This window comes from Lasioglossum baleicum, chromosome 1, assembly GCF_051020765.1.
Source record: "Lasioglossum baleicum chromosome 1, iyLasBale1, whole genome shotgun sequence".
NCBI classification, from domain to species: domain Eukaryota; kingdom Metazoa; phylum Arthropoda; class Insecta; order Hymenoptera; family Halictidae; genus Lasioglossum; species Lasioglossum baleicum.
In genome coordinates, this window is record NC_134929.1 from 17,583,901 (window position 1) to 17,605,476 (window position 21,576).

Consider the following 21,576-nt stretch of genomic DNA (forward strand, 5'->3'; position numbering starts at 1 on the left):
TTTCATTAATACAAAATATGCGAACATCTTTGCCGTTAAATAACCACCGTGACTAACAGATATAAATTGCAATTGTGCCGTTTGTGTTTAATAATTCTCTCATCGCCTTGTCGTTAATTATCCTTCTATCGATGCTTCTCGATCTAGCAAAGTTGCACGTTATAACGTTAAGGCCGTGGTAACGATCATTAGTAACAATTTCTGCGTTCTATCGAGAACTCGAGGTTGATCGGAAGCGATGCTGGAGAAGATGCAACCATTTTTTTCCAGGGTGAACGAAGAGTATGATCGTTGCAATCGACGACGATCTCAGGCGTGCCCTCGCGCACAGGCAAATAGCCGCTTAGCCGAGATGCAATTGGGCCGAGGAAATCGCCGTGGGGATGCATAATTGAATCGAGTCCAAGTTAAATATTACTTGCGAAACTCATAAATATGCAAAGGTTACGGCGGGAAAGCCTGGGTGATCTCCATTTTCAGAGTTTTCATCCTCGCCGAGAGCAGAGAGGGGCCCGCAAAAACCACGGTTCAGGTTTCACGGTATACTCGTGCCGATCGCGTGGGGTCATGGATCTGATTTTCGCCCTTGAGCGCATGGGGGAATCGATTCAATTCAATTCCTATGGTAATGAGCGAGGAATGCATCCGCTGCTGGATAACTTCCTTTAAGGATTCGCGTACTCGAAAGCAGATTTAAACAAGACTGAAACCGGTAGAGACGGTCGAAAGCATTCCAAGGGCCGATGCGACCCATCCGTGACCCCCAAGGACGACGAGGACCATCGGGCCCCCTCCATCTTGCCTCCAAGGACCATCAAGGCCCTTTCGGGACCAGGGAGATTCGCAGGAATCTTTTGGATGCCAGAGTATTCAGCCAACAGTGCCCAAAGGTCCCCTAAAGTCGGCAGTTATACGAACTTTGATGATATCAACCCGAGACGCCTCTAAAAGTTACCATTTCACAGGTTGAAACGGTCTTCATAGTGTTATTAGGAGCTGAAAAAAAGCCACTTGCCCCTGTACCGTCGTAGGCGACTTCTTCTCAGCTCCCAATACTAAATCGTGTGTAAAATCTTTCTTACATGTTCTTTGTGTAAGTTTAAAAATTCAAGTCTGTGTGTTGTTGCAGATTATTAGAATATTATTTTCAGTTTGTCTGTACACAGTCTTTTCTATTTAGAACGTATGAATTCTATGCGTCTGTTTCGATTTTATGGGATTTTTCGAGGCGACAGGAAATGATAACTCGTTCGAAAAACGTTTGCGCGTTATGGAAGCGTTTCCCACGGAGTCTGACTCAGTTACGAGAGCAACATTGCGGTGATCAGCGAAGCACTCTAACAGGATTCCAGGGTGCAGCGTGCGTGCTCCGGATCGTTCAGCGTATCGCCAGGAATAAAATCTTGCCTACGTCGGGATGCAACATTTCGTGATCGTCCGAGTTAAGTCGTTTCCTGTGCGAACGCGTCGAGCCACGGTGGACAAGAAGCGCCATCAGTTCGAAAGGAGTCCGTGTCATAACGGCGAGGAGTCATGCGACAGAGAAAATTGCCACAGCCGGGGCTTAGAGACTCCCCGGTCTTCTACCGATGAAGAAGAGGGCGTAATTTTACTTCCTTAATTATCGAGAAACGTTCGCATACGCGTAACACGCGGGGATCTAGATTTCCCACTGTAGTTTATGCTTCCTCGTCTTGCCGTAGCGTGATTGCAGTTCCCGAAACGGTAACTAGAATCATTTTCGCGTGAGAAACGATCCTGGCCCTGTTCGTTGCAACAGAGATCCAAGAGATCGAGGATCCATCGCGTGCTAAGGCTCGATTCGTTGTCTCTGCAGATTTCGGGCGGCGCGACGATTATCGAAGAACCTAGGCGCATAACGAAACGCTGTCATAACTCTGCTGCCTTATTAATTATTTACAGCAGTGACGAGCGGCGGATGCGACTGCTCGAACATGTCTGCTACCGTGCTTCGCGTGCGATACACATTTTGTTGCGCAACCGATCCGGCCGTCAACGCGAAGTTCAAACGGGGTCACAGGTAGCAAACGGAAAACGAGGCGATTTTCCCATTTGTGCAGCTCTCAAAGCTTTTCTGACCGTTTCGAGACCATCGCAACAATGGCAGCGACTCGCGTGAACGTAACGGTGAGTAACAGTGGCTCCGACTTGACTGCAATTTACAAAACGCTGGTTACGGGATAACAGCGTACGCCTGGTGTGGAGTTATCAATTTGAAAAATTTTAACTGGATTGGATTGAGGGACACTCGAAGAGAAGAAAGCGGTTACGTTAAGATATAAAGGGTGATTTCTTGCATTTTATTTCAGCAGCATTTATGTAGATCAGAGCCGACGTCGGGGGCGCGAGATTGAGAAACTTTCCAGCCCACAGGCGTTTTGTGCGTCCACGCATTCGCGCCGATTTCAGTCGTTTCGAATCGTAACCAGGAAAATGACGGACTCGGTGCGCCGCGACCTCGACAATGCCTTTCGCTGTCGATCGAGCATTGTGCACGCTCCTTCGATCGGTGACATAAGAAACGCCCGCAGCGCGAAAGTAATAGGGGATAGGTATGTATTGCGTTTTAAACGGTGATCCGGTAATCGAGCAAATAGGAAACGGTGTAAACAGAGGAAAAACATTAACACCGATAACGACCTAACACTCGACACGAACTAACAAACCAGACATTAATTCGCGGATGTGTGACGCACCGTGTCCCTGACAACATCGTTACGTTAGCTTAATAAAATAAATGCAATGCAGGAAATGTGAACAAATTTACGTGTCAAGGTAACTTTAAACTGGCACAATTTCATCTGCTGATATTCGATGTACGAAATGTTACCTCGCAACTGGGTCAACGAAAAGGAGAAGAGGATGTAAAATGCATTTTTACGATACACGCCTTACGATTGCGAAAGCGTCATGTGCAGAATTTTGCAGTGGCAATTATATTATCAATCACGTAACGTCGAGCTGTTTCGTGGTTTCCGACGAACAATTGCCTCGGCGATGTCTGTTAAAATTCTACCGATCGTTCACGGGGGGAAAAAGGGAAACATTGAAAAGCGAGAAGACGTCTCGGAACGAGTGATTCGAATGCCTCGCGGGAGAGTTCGATGCGCGGTGAGGCACGATCGCCGGACTCGAAGCGTTAACTACGGTCGGCTAACGATTTCCTTTGTGTCGCGGGCACGTTTCGATGGGTTATGGTTTCCCGTTTAACATGCGGAACAACGGAGACCGGCTACGTTAAAACGGCTTCATTGTGCGCGGGGACGTACGAGCGCGACTTCAGCACCGGCGGTATTCCAGGAAGCATAATCCAGCAATCGATATTAGCCTGGCCGCGAACCATGGTCGGCGGACGGGCCAGAAGCAAATGATCGCATAATGTATTCGGAATGCATTTGCAAGATAATGTGGGCCCTCGCTGGCGTTCCCTCCGGTAAAAATGGACTGGGACGCGTTGCATCCCGATGCAACACCCGCCGAAGAAAACTCTGTGGAAACCGCGAACGAATAGAGAGAGAGAGCCGCTCGCCGCAGAGTGGCTCCGATGAATTTCAATGTAACGTTCTCGCCCGACGACTACGCCTTTTATCGTCTCTAAACCACATCCTTACACGGTTTTATCGCGAATCTTCGCTTCCTAGCATTTCCGTCTGCCCGTCATTATCATAAATCGCGCGACGTCGTCCACCGTCGTCTTCGGTTGCTTCTTTTTTTTCCCGCGGACGAGAACACGTCGATTACCGCTAACTTGGCAATGACGCCGGTAGCTGTGCGCGCACACCGTTCCCCTTAATCATCTATATTTTTATATTCCTAACAGGACTTACGCAATGCCTGCCGGATCGTTGATAAATATAGGTACTTGCGTTACATCCAAAGGCGGTGACGCCGCGTCCAAGTCCATAAAAGAAGCGCACTAAAGGATCACACTCCCGATCACTGTGTCTCTCCGCGTATATCCTTCTCAAATATAGTAGATAGAACTTTGCTCACTCACTCGCGGCCACGACTCGCTACACTCCCGAGTCCGCTTTTTCTCGCGCATGTGTGTGTGTGTGTGTGTGTGTGTGTGTGTATGTGTGCTACCCGCTCTTAATCATCCCCCATGGATCCCCCGCAGAGCCTTTTTTGCACATATCCCGAACGCACACTCCCGAGTGTCACCAAAACCGGATCCTAGCCGGCGAACGTCTATATTTGTCACAGAAAGCGTCCCCGCTCGATCAAATCACTGCAACACCATGTCCCTTCGATCCTCGAGAGATCTTTATATCTGTGCGAAACCTTCCAGATTTTCGCACAGATTTTCTAATCCTAATTCGATGGAAGGGACTCCGTCTTAACGAATGGGCGTGTATCGCACTTCGTAAAAACGATTCATAGCTCGCTGTGGTAATTGAGGAAGCGGCTGGTGTGGTGCACGCCCTCTTACTTTCAAAGATAAAGAATAATAGTGAGCGAGTGATTGAGCAGCTGCAAACACAGAGCGAAGGTGATTTTGTAAAAATTTCTGACACGTACTCTTCTTCTGGACACGCATTTAGATATTACTCGCGTGGTCAATTAACTCTCATTCGTTCCTTGCTTCAGCATGACGTTCTCTACACGCGTCTGAATACGTCGTTTGACAATCACTTAGGAAAATCTGCATTTTACATGTTCGAGGAAGCCAACATTGATCTTGCGCGTTGGCTAACTTTTCTTCTCAATTTCGTCATGACGGAGTGCATCTACAATTCTATCGATTGGTAAGTAGCAACCACGTTTTCAAATAATGAAGTTACAGATTCAATTATACAGTATTTTCTGCGTAATCTCTGATTGGGTGCTGATTACGTCAATAACGTACACCAACAATGATTTATTCCTCGAATTGATTATGAAAATGGGTGCCGGTTGAGGGTTAAGAGCAGCGAATTCAAGGTCGGGATCGCGACTTTCGACGAGTTGAGCAATAGACAGCAAGCATACGAGTCCTATTCAGTGATCTAAGCTAAACCAATCTTCCGCTGATGGATCGTTGGGTAGAAAAGGATGTGTACCAACGGTGACGCAAGCGTCAGACGAATCGCTCGACGAAAGTTCGATTTTGCGAACTCGCCTTTCGTTTCGGGATGGCGCCGCGGGTTTTGGCGTGCCCGGTTGCTTTCTAAAGTCGAGGACCGGTCGTTGAAACCGGGAACGGCTGGTCCGCCGGAAAAGTCGGAGAATCGAAGTCGTCGAATGCAGCTTAACGAAATTGACTGCGAAGCGTGGTCGGCGTGACAGAAAAATTACGGAGAATAGAACCGCGAGGATTCGTTCTAGCGCGCAAAAAAAGCGACCGGCTCGCGTTACGGCCAGCTAGTCGCATAATTTCTGATCGGTAGGCTCCCGCATCCTTGACACCATCTGCCTAAAGGATGTGCTAAAGGTCGTAGCTAACACGCGCGGTCTGACATAACGTCCGATTTCGCGATCGAACTGTTTCCTTTAATTAAAGAATCCCTGCCTTTCACGACGAGCGTGCCTGGTTCGTTGTTTAATATATAATGTTGAAAATACATACACGTATATGTACATTCGCCGAGGCGAAGAATCGAGTACGCGCGAGCCACGCCGCACGAAACTCATTTCACCGATGGAAACGCCGGATATTTATAGCTGCGGGAACGCGAGATGAAAGTAATGCGGCTCTCGGCAAAAGTGTAACACTTTTACGGAAGACCGGAGAACCAACCGGCGGACTTTCCAGATTCCCCGCGAGGATCTCTATTATTAATCCAAGGCCGGATCAGGACTCAGGCACGGGCAAAGAGAGGATCGAGAGAGAGAACAACGGGGGATGATTCTGGGATTCGAGCGCGTCCCGAGACACTGAAATTCCTTCAGGAGAACTGCGTGACTCCATTTTGGAGAACGTCAAAGAGCGTGTGTAATCAAGCGTTGATCGAGTTTTTTTCCCCGGAGTATCCTCGAGGGATGTCCCGCATCGCCGCCAACTGACACCAGCGACGGATGGTCGGAGGTCTTCTCCGGAGCGACCTTGACTCCAGAAAAGAGCGAACTCGTTTCGCGCGAGCCTCGATCCCATTCTCTCTCTCTTTCTCTATCTCTCTCTCTCTCTCTCTCTCTTACTCTCTCACTCTGTCTTATCAACGGGGACAGCGACATACGAAACGATCGCGGAACGGAGAAACCGTCGCCGGATATCGGATAATGTTTCGCGGGTCTGGATCCATACGCCTCTCTCTCTCTCTCGAGGGAGAGAGAGAGAGAGAGTGAGAAATATACGGGAAAAGAGAGATGGTGTCGCTGCGCGAAAGCGCACGGAGAAAAGCGGTAACGGGCTCGCGAGAGCTCGGTGTGTTCGGCAGCATTCGGAGAAAATTCGGGAGCGAGAGAACAGAGATTTCGGACGTTCGTGACGGAGTTTGTTCGTGGATCCTTGTCGAGCAGACGGTCGTGTTCCCCGTGATCGAACTTACCCGTCCCCATGGCTGACAGCAGCCTCCTTCAGCCACGATCCTTCCTTGTATAGGTGGTCCAATGCTGGATGATTTTCACTAGTCGGTCAACAGTGTGAAAGAAAAACTAAATAAACCACTGTAACACCTTTCGGTGATGACGTCGAGGAAAAGGACGAACTCCTCGTCCAGCCGGTAGACCGCGGACGAACTGGTGGCTGGCGAAGACTTTTCGTGAGACTTCGACGTGAGACAACGACGACGTCATCGCCGGCCTGGTGTCTCATTGGCCGGCGGTCCTTCTCTTTGCTCGACTTGCCTCTCTCTTTTCACCGGGCCTCCCTCCTCTCCTTTTCCTTCTACGAACTCCTCTCTCGCCGCGCCGCTCCGCGAACTTCCTCTCCTCTTCGTTGCACACCTGGACGATCATGATCGCTCTTACCTTTTCCATCGCTCGCTCTCGCCACGCCGCGGCGGGGGCTAGAGCAGCGGAGTCGCTCGAACGAAGCGCGAACTCCGAGAGCTCGACGCCTGGAACCAATCCAGCTAGCCGCGCTTCGCCGTGCTAGAGACCCTCGAAGAGCTCGTAGAACCTTAAAACGCAGGCTCGGAGGAGGATAGAGGCCGTGCCAGAGGTCAATCGAATCGAAATTTCGATCACGCAAACTATAACAAAATTGATGCCACCGGTCCCCCACGAGTGATAGCACATCTGGAACTCCAGGATCAGAGATTCACCTGCGGACATTGCGGCAGGCTTTCAAGTAGAACTACCAGTGCCAGAGGTCAATCGAATTGAAATTTCCATCACGCGGACTATTACGAAATCTATGCCAACAGTTTCCACGGTCGCTGGTGTATCTAGAACTCTGGGATGAAGGATTCCCAGGAGATCAATCGAATCGAAATTTCCATCATACAGAGTATTACAAAATTCGTGCCAGTAGCTCTTATTTATGCCTGCCATTGCTTCTGAAGTTCTACGGTCGAAGATTCAGTTGCAGACATGCCCGGATCTAGACATTCTACAGTGTGCAAGTCCCTCCGTAAGCTCACAGAAACTGGCATCGCGGGGTTTACCGAGAGGTACATCATAAGCGAATCAAATCGAAACTTTGCTCGCGCAAATTATCACAACATGGCGGCTACCAACTGGTTCTAGGGCTGCTATTGCGTCCGGAGTTCTAAGGTCGAAGTTTTTGCTCCGAACATTGCGGTAGAGCTAAAAACGCCGGGATCTAGACGTTCTACAGTGTGCAAGTCCTTCTGCAAGCTGATGGAAACTGGCAGCAGTGTACTTACCAAAGAGGTACATCATAAGCTAATCAGATCAGAATTTAAAACAGATTTATTAGAACATTGCTACCAACACGTTAGTGCGCCTGGTGCTGCAGTATCGAAAATGAAGCTTGAAATGGCACAAGTCAATCAAAACCGGTACTAGTAGCTTCCAGAGCAATCTGAATCTCTGTGATCGAAGATTCAATCGAAGGGACCGTTGATTAATCTATCTTCGGGTCTCAAGCGAATCCGATCACACCTGCGCCCTATTCATCAAGCCCCCAGCGAGCAACATACTTGGACATCGCGTTCGTACACAGGATATTCATGAATAATTCACGGGGTAGCAGGCGCGAAAGCGATACCGATATATTTTTCAACCGGTGGTGCAGTGCGTCCGATGGATCTACATAAGATTCGCGGACGCTTGGTCGCGCGAGCGCGCGCCAACGAGCAGACGGGCTTGAAATTCCTCGCGGCTGGATCGCGAGGCTCTCAGCGGAGAACACACGGGTTTTTCTTCCGGCCGCGAGATCACAAATCAATGGGGACGTCGAACGAGCCGAGCGGTGCCGAGCCGAGCGGAGTGGAGCGGAATGGAGCCCGCGTTCCCGGTGACGCGGCGCGTTTTCTACGCTGTCTCTATGAATCGAGCGCTGCCACGGCAGGCCGTAGATTAAGCGTAATGGTGCAAAGTATATAGCCGCGCGCCCGTGGATTCTTCTCTCTCCGTGGCCTCCGCCTGTGAAACGCCTCGAGGCGCCGGGGTTCAGCGACACCGGTGTACTCTAGCCGAGGGTACAGTGTCATTAGAGACGCGCAAAACGCGCGCGTGTATGCCTCGCTGCGCGAGTTACTGCCCCGCGATAATTCCGCCTGGAACCGACATTTAGTAATGCCTCACGATGAGAATTTGAGGGATCCTACGAACAACACTCCCCGATTCTGGCTCGCTTGAAGAACCACCAGGTAGAAAGTAAAAAGAACCTTTTGCGACAAAGCCTGTTGCATCGATATCGTTTCCAGCTCGATAATAAACTTCCATTTTTTCGAAATATTGTATAACAAGAAGAGATAATGTGCAAAATAATGCGAAATTGTTCGACGTATTATTTAGACTGTAAGATCCGAAAAGAAATGCGAGAAGATCCATTCTTTTACGAACCGGAATACCCTCTTAAATCAATATGAAACGTTTATGTATTTTTCGAACCTCGATAAGTAACCACTTAGTGTCCAATATCTTTCAGCCAATTACCATAGGATATTCAAATATCCTCCACGTCCAATCAAGCGAATCGACGTGTACCTAATTATCGAAAGTGGCGACTGCCACCGTCGACGCTCATCAACGCTCTAGGAAGCGACTGGAATTTATTATAAATTCTCCGGCTGCAGCGATGCAAAGAGATTAATCTGATTCAATTCCGGATTCGTTTCAGGTAGCTTTGGACACCTGCGTGTCCACGGAGGCTCGTAATTACACATTCTCGGTGTAACGTGCTCCACGGACACCGTGGAAAGTGTGAAACCCTGTTGTACAACCGGCAGTTACATCGGTCTACGCAAATAGTCGCGGAGGTTTCGTAGCCCGGTGGAATTATCCACGACAGAGATTCGTATTCTATTTTTTTTCTTGTTCTTTCGTTCGCCAATGTCCTCGGGGCTATTCAATCTCCGGTTTCGTCCTTCCTGTTTCACGAGCGCCGTCCTGACGCCTAAACGAGTCGAGCGACGCATAACGAGTCCCAGGCAGGATCCCTAGATCCCATGAATTCTCCCTTCTGCAGATCGGAGGCAACGATCCGTGAGGCACGATGCAATCTTTCGAAGCATCGAGCAACGATCCATGAGACCCGCACGGAGGATCTGGCTTCCGTGAATCCAGGCTACGATCCCCCCGAGATACGGAACGATTTTGCCTGATTAAAAGGGTAAACTTTGCTTTCGCGAAGATCGCCATTGTTTATCCTTGCCTCGGCTGAAACGGTGTTGCGCAACGATCGTTGCGTTACCCGGGATTCACGCTGGTCAAGAGATCGATGCGAAACTCCTCGCCGCCATCTTGGGTCTCTGGGAATGCCGAAAGTTGCACAGAGATTTACTGAAACGAGCACAATGTCCTCCAAAGCTCTCGTTCTTTCAATATAAACTCAGCTATCAGTGAGTCTGTGTCCTCCGAGATCCATCATGTCAGATAAATTAGAAAAGAGTGTTGAAAGAATGTTCTTCCATCTTCCTAGTAATTATCAAGCACAACGATCGATTTAGAACGATCATTTATTGGTCAATTTATCGATTTTCTGAAACACGCGCTCGGAAAGACATTCCCTAGACACCTTAGTATTTCAATCGCTCCTAATGGAACGGCTACCAACTCAAATTAACCGCCAGGAGCCAGTTTAATGACAATTTTGATACCTCGAGTTAAAACAGCCTCGGGCCCAAGCTGTCCGAGAGTTAAACACAGTTCTCGCGTCTTCCAGTGGCCGCACGAACGCTCGAAGGTCTTGAGAGGACGAGAGTGTGCGTTCAAAATAGTGAAATTTAATTTCGATTTTTATTTTAGTCGGGGGAATGCGTTTTCGATGCGGCGCGTGTGTATCGCTGGCACGAAAGTAAAGACGGTTTCGCGGAACGTTCAGGTTTCCGAGTATCACCTTCTCGGAGTCACGGGTGCACCGGTCGAGTCCCGTACGGCTTTCCATCTCGAAGAGCGATCCCAGGTATGCCTTTCGGAGCACACCTTGTAGCTTCCAGTCCGTCGCGTCGGCCACTCGGTATAGGTAACGGGTTCGTGGGGGCACACGTTCATTTCGTATTCTTTTCGTGGATGCGTCATCCGCTTGGCCAACTGCGGATAACTTCGATGCAGGGCCGGCCGATCGGTTGCTCGATCAAGTTTCAAAACCCCGGACCAGCTCCACCGGCGACCACCGCTTGTAAGTAGCCCCGGACATCTTGTACATTTTTTTCGGTCAAGTTCACGACACCCCGTGACGATCAAAATGAACGACGACACCGTACCAGGGCTGCCGTAATAGATACCTGTCCCTTTAAACAGCTCTCTTCCTCCTCGCTCTCTGGTTTCTCGAATGCCTCTCCCTTCATTTTTATCCTTTTCGTCTTTATTAAGTGTTTAAGGTCACTTGTACCTGCTAAGGCTATTAGTGGACTGCGGGTCTTGTAAAACTTTTCTGCATCGATTGCGAGCTACTATAACCGAATACAAATTTATCCAGATTTTAATTCTTTCAATGTTTCCACCGTTTTATATAAATGCATATGTTGCAAGAAATAGTAGCCACCTAGGAATTTCTTTCTATTAATAGGTTTACTGTGTTTCAAATTGCAACTATTCAATTTTCACATAAATGCATATCTGAATTCCTCGAAAGCGTTAGACCGCAACTGTTCCTCTGGCTATCAAGGAGTACCAAGACCAAGGAATACGGACAGGGACCGTCGCGAAGGTGCATCGGGTTGTATCCGGCGGGGCCAGGCCAGCGCGGCGCGAGTCTCGGATCACGTTTATTAAGCCGGCAATGGACGATAAAAGTCCGTTTAATGATGCTCAAGATCGCGTGACGTTGCGTCGCTCGTTCGATTAAGCGTGTCGTCCGTCGTGCCGAGTAATTGCCGACTGGAAATCGTCGGCGCACGATGCCAAACGTGTCCGTCGGGACACGTCGAAGCCGACGGACGGCGGAGGTCCGGAACGGGTCGTTGACAGTAATTATTGAACAGGATCGCATACGGTTCGGCTGACGTTTATTTCCCCGCGTAAAACTGGCGAAACGCGGCGGAATAGTCGCGTTAAAGCGCGACGCGATTATGCCAGTCATTAAACTTCGGGGGTGGGGAGGGGGATCACTCTCTCGCTTGGTGACATGAATCAAACGCTCGCGCGCGATCGACCGTTTACGGCAATATCCCGTGAATCAAGCGGAATTCCTTCCTCGCGACGCCGAGCCGATTATATGCCGCCGTCTCTAATCGAAACGGGGAAATCTACGCGAATATGCTGAGATCGTGTCGCAGCCAGCGACCTCCAGCCAATCTAGGAATTCCTGTTGCACACCACGGAAAAGCGTATTATATCGTGTGTCGCGAGGGCCGCGAAGCGTGCACGCCCGTGAGCTCTCGCGAGCGTTGTGATGTAACGACGATGAATCAACAGATCGGTCGATCATTCACCGATGCCCAACACGTGCCCGGAACGCTGGCGAATCGATCAATTACAGAAACGATCGTGATATTCGTCGCCGTTTCTAATCCGATATCGCGTTCCCAATCGGTGGTCGTCCATATGGTATATTCTCCAGTCTTGACGAATCAGAGAATTAAGATTATTTACTCCATGTTATTCCTTATAGCTGTAAATATCTTCCACAACATTCTCTTTGAAGAATTTAGAGGAATTACAACGCGTTGCGAGACAACGTTTTCTTTCCATTAAAATTCCACAGATATTTCCTCAAACGAACCACATACGAAATTTTTCAAAACTTTTATAGAGAGCGGTTTGAAAACCCTATCTCAGTCGAAGAGAAACCCGCAGAGCGAGCGGCGACCAATAATTAAATACCTGAGGCATGCATCGTGAATATTATTAATCCGTTCAAAGGTACTTACCTTTGAAAAGGTTCATACATTAAAAGAACTATCGCGCCTCTTTATCACGGCCGTGCATCGATTATCTAATGCCATAATAACCTTGATTATATAATTATCCGTTCACTCGTACAAGAGGAGGTATCCTTCGGGTTTTATTACACTTTTTGTTTTCCATCGAAGCAACGATCCTCTGTTCCTCGCTCGCGAAAACGGCGTCCGCCTCTTCTTTATCGTTGCGGATCCCATCGGCAGTAATATTATACTACAATTACGCATGCCGCTGATGAAAATCAAGGACGCCCGTTCCCGAAGCCATCCCCGCGTATCATTACGCCAGGAAATGTTTACACGAGCTCGGACATTCTTTGTTTTGCAACCGAGCTTCGCGAACGAACGAGTGAAACCGTTTTTGTTAATCCGGCCTGTGGGAAATTCGATTTAACCTGCCATCGCTGAAACAGCATCTTCCTATCAATTTTTTCTAGACTCTGATACTGGAACTATCGAACATTACAGCTGACTGGTTTGTTTCAAGTTTCAAAATTGCAATTTAGTCAATTCTTTTGTCTGAGCGATGCAGACCTAAGTCAACGACAAAAGCAGGCAACAATTTTCTTTTTAAAACAATGCTTCCTCTGAAACTGATACCCTTCAAAATCGCACTGGAAAGCCTCGATACTTTACTGGTCGATGCGTTATGGCTCTCCATGTGGGCAGTCCGAATGTTCTCGTGATCCGCCCACGCACTCGCAGACGCGTTTCGCGCCAAATCCAGCATCGACATCGTCCTCTTCTGCGAAAAAACAGGGACTAAGTAAAATTCCGTCGACGTGCAGCGAAAGTTATAGCCTCGAGAATATTTCTACCGGTTATCCCGCCTTGATGCGGGTCTTAAAGTCTTAACCCTCCGCACAAGAAAAAATCGAACGAAGACAAACGATTTTCATCCACTGATTTATCTGAACGTTCAGCCCTAAAGTCCACGCCAAACAAACAGTTAAAAATCCTATTCTCAGGAATAATTACGCAAAACTAGAATAATCCTTCGTCGAATTGTAATAAGTAATAATTCCGCAATTAAAAAGAAGTACCATTTACGAAGCAACCAGAACGAGCAGGACTGCCTAATAACTGAAAATGAACTGTAGTACATTTTAGACGATTACACGCATTCTGCTCTGATGTGCGTACGATCCGAGGAATAATTGTGCATCTCGAATTCGCTCGGAAAGAAAACGCCACGCAAGATAACCGGAGATCATGATCGCTAACGAAGCCCGGCGTGGTTCGTGCCTTATCGAGTTATGCTCGGCGCTAAATTGGCTCGCCCTCTAATTGTATGCACGTCCTAGCGTTTTCCTGGACCGAGAGCCCGTACGATTTTCATTTGGCATCGCTCGCAGTTCATAGGCTCAACGAAGCGGAACGACGACGTCCTCGCCAAGCAGCCAGCCCCGTTGGATCATCCACGGCTCCCCAGTAGATTAGGACGTTTGGCGAATCGCCGTTGCAGGTTCTAAGGATGCTCGTTTTAAGGATACTCGAAGGAGATGGGCTGGAACAGGAATAGCAAGGATGACGTAACCGCCCAATCTGCACACAGGTTTCGCGCACACCCGAAGCCGTTCGCGTGTGTTCGTGACTTCACCGACACAGCTGGTCGCGACACATCGGTTCAGTCACCACTGCAAATAGCCGAAGAAATCTCCAGCCGCGTGAAATTCCGAGCGGAATACAAAACCGCGCCGATTTTCGGCTCTCCGCGGTTTCGTTGATCGCCAATCTCGCATGCAGGCGACCGAACCTGTTTTTTTTACGCAATCCGTTCTATCGGGGAACGATTTTCTAAACGGGCCTCGGTTGACTCGGCGCTGATTTATTTCTGCGAACTCGAGGAAACCGCGAACTCGCCGCTCGCTCTTAGCGCTTTTCCAAGACTACTATTTAAATAATTGTTCTAAACAGTCGGGACTAATTCTGTTAGCTACTGCTTCTAACAGTATCGAGTCCCATGAAATTATAATTCTCTAGCAGCCAATTGAAATTACTAGCTACAATGATTCTCATTAATACTCGGACATTCTTACAGAGACGATAATTTTTTTAATACATTGCCCCCCGGCCGATTATCTCATAATTTTTCACAGCCCATGGTCCATGGCTGAAAACTTTTTAGTGGATTTTTCAATAGCAATTGATCTAAACGGCACGAGCACAATACGCAGGCGTTGAAGGCAAAAGGAGGTCAAAAACATCGGAATAGTGGAGTAATAAACGCTCTTCCGCACGCTCGCATCCGATTTCGATGTTCGATGTTCAAGGTGACGCGGTGAACAGTACGCGAAGCAACCGGATGCATCGATGGTAATTTATTTGCCGCCAAATCGGTTTGTCCTTCGGTGTTAATTCGTCTAGCGAAAGTCACGGGGCTAATCAAAGACGCGTTAGCGGTCAGACAACCGAGACGAGCACGCAATAAAGAGCAGGCCCGCGATCGATCGGATCGGCCGGGATCAATGCACGTCCTTCGGGGTGGTCGTACCGAGAATATCGATCGAACTCATAGATTTCATAGTTCTTTCTACCTTTTTTCTTTTTCTATTCGCGCGAGGCTATCCAGAGAATCCGAAAGACCACCGCGAGAAATGATTTTCGTGGGAGCACGGGATTGCGTAGGCCAACGTGTGTGGGTAGCTTGGCCTTCAAAGTCCTTCGCTGGAAAAGTAGAGACCAGGATCGTCGTACGCGTAGGCCTTCGGCAAGTGGGAGGACTGGATTAAAGGCATCTCTCCATTACGCGTAACTGTACCTACAACCATCGAGAAAGTCGTCACGTCCCGCTATCAAGCCTTCGATGATTTAGATCTTCCCTCGGCCCATCGCTTATCTTTAATCCGGAAGTCAAACGGATTATACCACCTTGAGCGTTTTAAATACATAGCAATCTTTTGACATATTTGCTTGGATAAAAGTGAAGTTGAAAATCAATTTCGAATACGGCGGAATATCTTTGAATTTTCATTTCTCCCGTTTGTTATTTGTTGATTTAATTAATTCATTAAAATGATTTAACCGTTTCGTTTGATAAATTCTCACGATCTAATAGGAAATACTGAATCGTAAAAAACGATGGCAATTAAGCATGAAAAGGAGTTCGAAAAAGGAGTAATAGCTGGCGAAAAGTCACTGCAAAACCCATATTTGTCTTGCACCTAATCGACATAAAGACACAAAGTATGTATATACAGTGAAACAGTTTAAATAATACATTTGTATAATTTCGTTAAGTCTTCCATCGTTTCATTCATTGTACGGGTGTAGTTTTCTTCTGTTTGCGTTCCTCCTTTCGCTTTTGTTTCGCAGTTTCGTCGTGGATACGCCTCTTCTTCCGCAACAACCATATTTCCTTGGACCTCTCCTCGCGCCCCTTCATCATACTTCTGTACAGGTTACGATGCTTCTTCTTGATCATTCGTTCACGGAGTCGATACTCCTGCCTCTCCTGTCGATTCCTTTCCCATGGATCTTCTTTCGTTACCGTGCCGGATTTCACTTTCATTGCTTTTTTCTGTAATTAATAAATGCGGATAAAATAAAGCCGTAGTCATACTTATTCAAGATATATATGTAACTAGTGGTATCAACCTTTTGCAACCGTTTTTGTTCCTTCTTGTCTTCCGCCTTCGAAGGTATTTGTTCATCATCGTCTTCTTCTTCAATTTCCACTTCGTCACCCTGGTCATTCTTGGATTCGCCATCTGCCTTTTCATCGTCATCTTCTTCCTCGGACGCACTTTCTTCTGTTTAATAAAACAAGCATTAGTCTCTGTGATGCAGATTAGTTTTCTACTATATTAAAAGAGCATATACCATCGTTTAGTTTAAAATCATGATCCATAAGAGCGCGGGCCTCCGGTGGAATGTAGGTTTGATCGTGACGGCTGTCTGAGAATGGTGACAGATGGGGTGGAAGAATACAACCCATTAAATACTTTTCCACGGGCATCAACTCTCTCGCATTAACGGAATCGAAGACCCATTGCGGTTGTACATAATACCTGTGAAAATAGAAGCAATTAAATGAGTCATATTAATTGAGTAAACACAATTATTGTAAAGTAGAGAAACTATAGATCACCTGGAGATATACTGTTTGCTCATGCTAGGTCTGTCTACTATTTGGTGAGTTATTGTCTCGTCAGTTTCGTCAAATGTTGCTCCAACAAACAGCAATTTATCCCAAGACACTTCGGCTCCGAAACAACGTAAAACAAAAACTAATGGTTCTCTTGGTACTTCTCTGTTCAGAAAAACTTTCAGACCTTTAAACAACGTTTTCAGCTTTTTAATTTTTTCTGCTTCTGCTTTAGCTTCTTCCACTTTCGTGGTATCGCCGCCTTGCTGTAAGGGAAAATTAAAAATATAGATTTTTGAACGTGATTTTCATTTTATTTGTACTTACACTTGCAAACTGGTCCATCTCCAATTCTTCGTCTTCTGCAGTTTGCACAGAAGGATCCAGAGCTATCAATGGTAAGTTTAATGCACTTATTCTTTCCGATACATAGACCTCTTCGTCCACAAGTGTTTTTTCAGTATTTTCTGTACAGAAAGAGTTAATGTTAGATTAAAGCGCTACATATAAAAGAAACTTAATGAAAAATGGTCTTACCACTGCTAGTAAGTTTTGGCGGATAATACAAGTTAAGTGTGTGATAGAGCCTAAAATTAACAAAGCCTAACATTATGATATAAAACTCTACAAATATGGACATCAGTTTAAAATCCACTTCGTTCTTTGCTTGAGGCTCGAAGCAGAAATGATGCGGTACTATCCAATTAATTGTTTGACCCTTAATTTCAGCTTGGTAATAATATCCCTTAATGGATACGAACACTTTGCGTAGAGCCTTAGCAGAAATTACAGCATGTAGGAATTCTATGCTTAATCTTCTGCATAATAGAGATTGGTCTCTTGGTATATGTTTAAGAGATGGAAATGTACTAAATAAGAAACATAGTGTCAAACAATCATCTAGATCTCTTAGGGCATCGATAAATGTTGGATAACGCTCTTTAACGATATGATCCAATGTCAATGTTGGATGATTGTTCAGGTATCTCTTCATGTCGGAAAATTCTCTCAGAGCTTTGGCTTTGGCCACTTTTTTGTGAAATACCTGGGAAAATAATATTTGCTTAGATGTTGAAAATTTTCTGTATCAACTAAAATAGAGATCAATTTAATGAACCTTATATTCTCTCATTTTCCATATTATCGGCTCATGCATTACAAATTGAATATCCTTCTTGTGATACAATGTTTTTATACCAGGCTCACCCTTCTGAGCTCTTTTACGGTTACGTGGCTCCCTTGGGTATATACCTTTTAAAATACATAATCGACGAAAGTCATTTAAGGAAAGCTGCAATTTCTTCAAAGCAGCTTTCCTCGACATAAACTGCGCTCCTTCTCCGGACTGGTACTGTAAATTTCAAAATTAAATGTTAATAATGCCCTAGATGAATTTAGTGTCAATATAACCTCAATCAATGTTGTCGTATTTACTCGAATAATAGGAGAAACTTAGTAACATTTCATAAATACCTTTTTCTTTCCGATTACAACCATTTTCGGTTGTGGTTTTAATGCGACCCGATATTAAAAAACTACATAAACACAAAGAAGTAAATTGTTGAAGTGTTCCACGTGCTCTTCGAAGCACTTCGCACTTTGCCAACTTTGCACAGTCGAAATCGAAGCACCGACGAGATACTATTAGACTCAATTAGACTGCCAGCTTTATGGGAGTTCGTGTCCCTCGAATATGCCGGTATTTCTTACGCCCTCTAGGATATATTCTGGCTCCATCCAGAGAAACAGGAGGCCATCGACGGCATTTTGTCGGTAACGAAGACCACTGAGGAGATTCTCGTCGCGATGTATCGGTGAGAATGCGAATTATCACGAAACCATATCGATTATTATTAAATGTTACATTCTCCGCCATATTTCAGACGATGTTTTGGCATTATTGTGGCACTATTTCGAATTTTTAGCGATGTGGTACATCAGATCACTGTAACTTTTACGTTATCCCCGCGCCCGTTGCGCCCGGTTACCCGTCCCGCTGAATAACACAGGGGCTGGCAGTCTTTAATAGTATCTCGTCGGTGGTCGAAGGTGGTCCAAGGATAACAACAAGAAACCTGAAAAGTTGAGAACTGTAAAGCAGCGCTATCTTGTTGCGAAAGTAGAAGCACAGACGAGGTATGGGAGTAGACTGGAGTAGACTCTCTACTCCTCTACTGCAACGTGATTTTGTCGGTTGAAAATGAAAAAGTGATTCGGGATATTTACAAGAATGAATTTACACTTTTTTTAATAATATATTTCGATTGCGCACAGCACAAATATATACAAAGTTGCACATTAGCGTACTCTATTCAATTTGTTATTAGTCTTCCTCCGAGTCGTTTTCGCCGTCGCTTTCGTCATCTAATTCCGGCATCGGAAATCGGAGTATAGCTGCTATTCCAGTTACTTGTTCCAATTCTAAACGCAAAGAAAAATATGGTGAGCAATGGAAAAAAAAATCGCTTTTTAAATGTTACGTAAATAGAACTTACGTTCACCGGATACATGTAAACTCGAAAATATCTTTACATCCCCACCACAGTCTTTCACACTTTCCACTAACGAAACGTATTCTTTTCTCAGAGCAACATCTTGACATCTAAACCGTAACAGTAAATAGATTCATTCGTATTTCGACAACATTAAACTTAATTAAACTCGAATGTTACGCATTTACCTAAATAATTTATCTGAAATAAGCAAGGTTTCAATAGCTTGTGCTTCGTTGGCTTTCTGCACGTGCTTCTTTCCATAAAACGCTCTGCAAGGATCAGTCTGCAGTATTGTAAAAAATGTTTCCAGAGCTTTCACTTCACCAGCTGCTTTTGTATCTGAGATTCGAGAAATAACTGCTGGCTCGGCTAGAACTTCTGTTATTTTGAATTGTAAAAAAGAATTATTATGTCGTTGACTAGTTAGATAGTTCGTTTAAAACATTCGCGTTACCTTTTAAAGAGTGTTTGAATCCTGAGCTAGAATGGACAAGCAAAAATTTACTTTTGTTTTCTAATATCAATTTGTTGTCCGTTTTTACAGCTTGCTCTATCATATAATCCATGTATTGGTCTTTTACAAACCCAGGACTGGCAAGAATAACACATTTCACGATATCAAAACTGATGTGTCTCAAAATTCCTTGCATGATATTTTCGTAAAATCGAGTCAAACCCTAAAAATGTTTTTCAATAATTATATATATATATTTAGTAGATACATGAAAAAATATATTCAAATTCAATGCAAAAAACCTTTTCGTGTTGAGATACATTTCCTTTTCTTTTTCTAGGTATGATTTGATCTATTTTAGCACGAACTATCGTCATGTTGGAAGTTATCAAGCAAATATGAGCTATGCCTTCCTGCATTACAACAGCTGCAACATCTGCGTTCTATAATGACATTCACAACTGTTTAATTCAATATCCAGGAGAAAGTGACTCTGTACAATTTCTAGCAATATAATTTACCTGTGTAGGATCACATGCTGTGTCAACTCTGTCTAAAGAGATGGAATCCCAGTGAGTTTTAGTGATCGTGAATTTTCGATTTTGTTCTACATCCAATGTGTGATATGCTCCCATCTGTAAAGGATCACTGTTGTACATTGTGCACATTCTTTTATACAGAACATTACTTTTAAAGCAAGCATGATACCTTAACATATTTATTTTCTTCTACATTCCTGCCCTTCAGTCTTAGAACACAGGCTTGTGTATCAAAATCAATGTTTTCTACGCATATCGTAAGAGTAGTTCTAACTCTATAGCTATTGGAACTACCAGTCGATGTTTCCGTTTGCACTTTCCTATAAAGAATATAAAGTAATATTAGATTTCCATAAATTTGATAATAGTCGATATGTTGTAATTACAAGGAATAATACCTAAACGTAGAACAACTAACAATATCTCCTTCACTAATGATATTATACGCGTGCCACATGTCTTCTGTGTTTTCTGGGACAAGGGCCACACGCCTAGAAATTTTTGTTTTATATTAAATTTCAATAACCATTCGCAACTACCATAATAATAATTCACTCACCCTTCTCCCTCTCTATCAACAACCTTTGCCACGAGCTTCATTTTATACGATTCACGTATATATTATATCTAAAAATGTAAAGCATTTAATTTTCCAATCATTTTTTCAGTCAGGTTATGTTAATAAACGTAAAATAATATGTAAATAATGAAAATGTTAGCGTTACCCGTGACGCTTCAAATATTATGCCTCGCTTTGTCAAACATATTTCAAAGTAATGTTAATACATGTGACAAATAAAAGTGAAATAAAATGTAAAATCGAGTGTAAATTTATTTAACAATCTTTACAAATTGTGTTACATCTGAACGAAGAATCTCTGATATTGTAGGTTAAGTTGAAATCAGTTTTGGTTAATGTTGCACAATCATTGGCGAAAGTTGTGTAATTACCTCAAAAATAATTGCACAGGTACGTGATTATTGGAATCATACTTTCCACGTTTTACGTTTGATTGGTGTAACGTGAAATAAATTGTTCCATATGTCAAACATGATACTTTTTCGGCGATCGACAGTCCCATTCATGGCTTGTTGAAGAAATAGAAATAAAAATTATATCTAGAAATGTAGATTCATAGATGGCGTGGAAATGAAATTCTCTTGGCGATCCTGAGATGAAGTAACCACCAGAGGGCTGCAATTGAGCTGCAAAACACGGTGCCAGTGGGAAAAATTTTTCTCCGAGGAACAACGCACTTCTTTTTATTTTTTGGCCAGCTTTGGCGGCTTTACACTTCGCATCCGCAATGACCGCAATCCGCACTCTTTGGCTTTGGCTATTGTCTTTTTTCTGTCGTCCTTTGTTTTCGATTATTTCAGGCAGGCGCGTTTTCAAAACCAAGCTTACTAACCACAACCACTTAACTTAAAACTAACTAGCCTAGTGACTAATTGAAAATGTAATCCATGTAATCATGTAATCCAATGTAATCGACGCCTAGAGGCTTGCAACCTGCTATACTAAAACGTTAGCAAAGTTATAGGGCAACATACTTTCAAGGGCTTTATACATATATAATTGAATTAT

General features: G+C 45.0%; 3 protein-coding genes across 5 annotated transcripts in view; all 3 read right to left on the reverse strand.

Moving 5' to 3' along the window:
* Dpy (fibrillin-like protein dumpy) overlaps window positions 1–6,702 on the reverse strand; it is a 114,818-nt gene extending 108,116 nt beyond the window's left edge. Inside the window, exon 1 of one of the 2 annotated variants that reach the window (XM_076430923.1) lies at window positions 6,489–6,702. In XM_076430923.1, coding sequence (XP_076287038.1) covers window positions 6,489–6,498 — 10 coding nt within the window. In that variant the 5' untranslated portion in view covers window positions 6,499–6,702. The remainder of the gene's footprint in view (window positions 1–6,488) is intronic. The other variant, XM_076430934.1, reaches the window with a different exon arrangement.
* Window positions 6,703–15,608: 8,906 nt separating this feature from the next.
* On the reverse strand, window positions 15,609–18,135 carry LOC143213410 (pescadillo homolog). Of its 2 annotated transcripts, XM_076433233.1 has the most exons (8): window positions 17,974–18,135; window positions 17,618–17,851; window positions 17,038–17,545; window positions 16,828–16,967; window positions 16,504–16,766; window positions 16,236–16,423; window positions 16,011–16,165; window positions 15,609–15,933 (listed from the first exon to the last, which is right to left on the reverse strand). In XM_076433233.1, the coding sequence occupies exons 1-8, from the start codon at window positions 17,995–17,997 to the stop codon at window positions 15,670–15,672; spliced, it is 1,776 nt and encodes a 591-aa protein (XP_076289348.1). In that variant the 5' UTR covers window positions 17,998–18,135; the 3' UTR covers window positions 15,609–15,669. The 2 variants fall into 2 exon arrangements, with proteins under 2 accessions (XP_076289348.1, XP_076289358.1); XM_076433243.1 differs by lacking the exon at window positions 17,974–18,135 and having other exon boundaries at window positions 17,752–17,836.
* A 600-nt stretch (window positions 18,136–18,735) lies between these two features.
* Pelo (pelota mRNA surveillance and ribosome rescue factor) lies at window positions 18,736–21,099 on the reverse strand. The gene is made up of 10 exons (XM_076433272.1): window positions 20,940–21,099; window positions 20,548–20,615; window positions 20,387–20,479; window positions 20,158–20,308; window positions 19,971–20,084; window positions 19,752–19,892; window positions 19,450–19,672; window positions 19,181–19,373; window positions 18,996–19,102; window positions 18,736–18,921 (listed from the first exon to the last, which is right to left on the reverse strand). Exons 2-10 carry the CDS (start codon window positions 20,586–20,588, stop codon window positions 18,824–18,826), a joined length of 1,161 nt encoding a protein of 386 aa, XP_076289387.1. The 5' UTR covers window positions 20,589–20,615; window positions 20,940–21,099; the 3' UTR covers window positions 18,736–18,823.
* Between the last annotated feature and the right edge of the window lie 477 nt (window positions 21,100–21,576).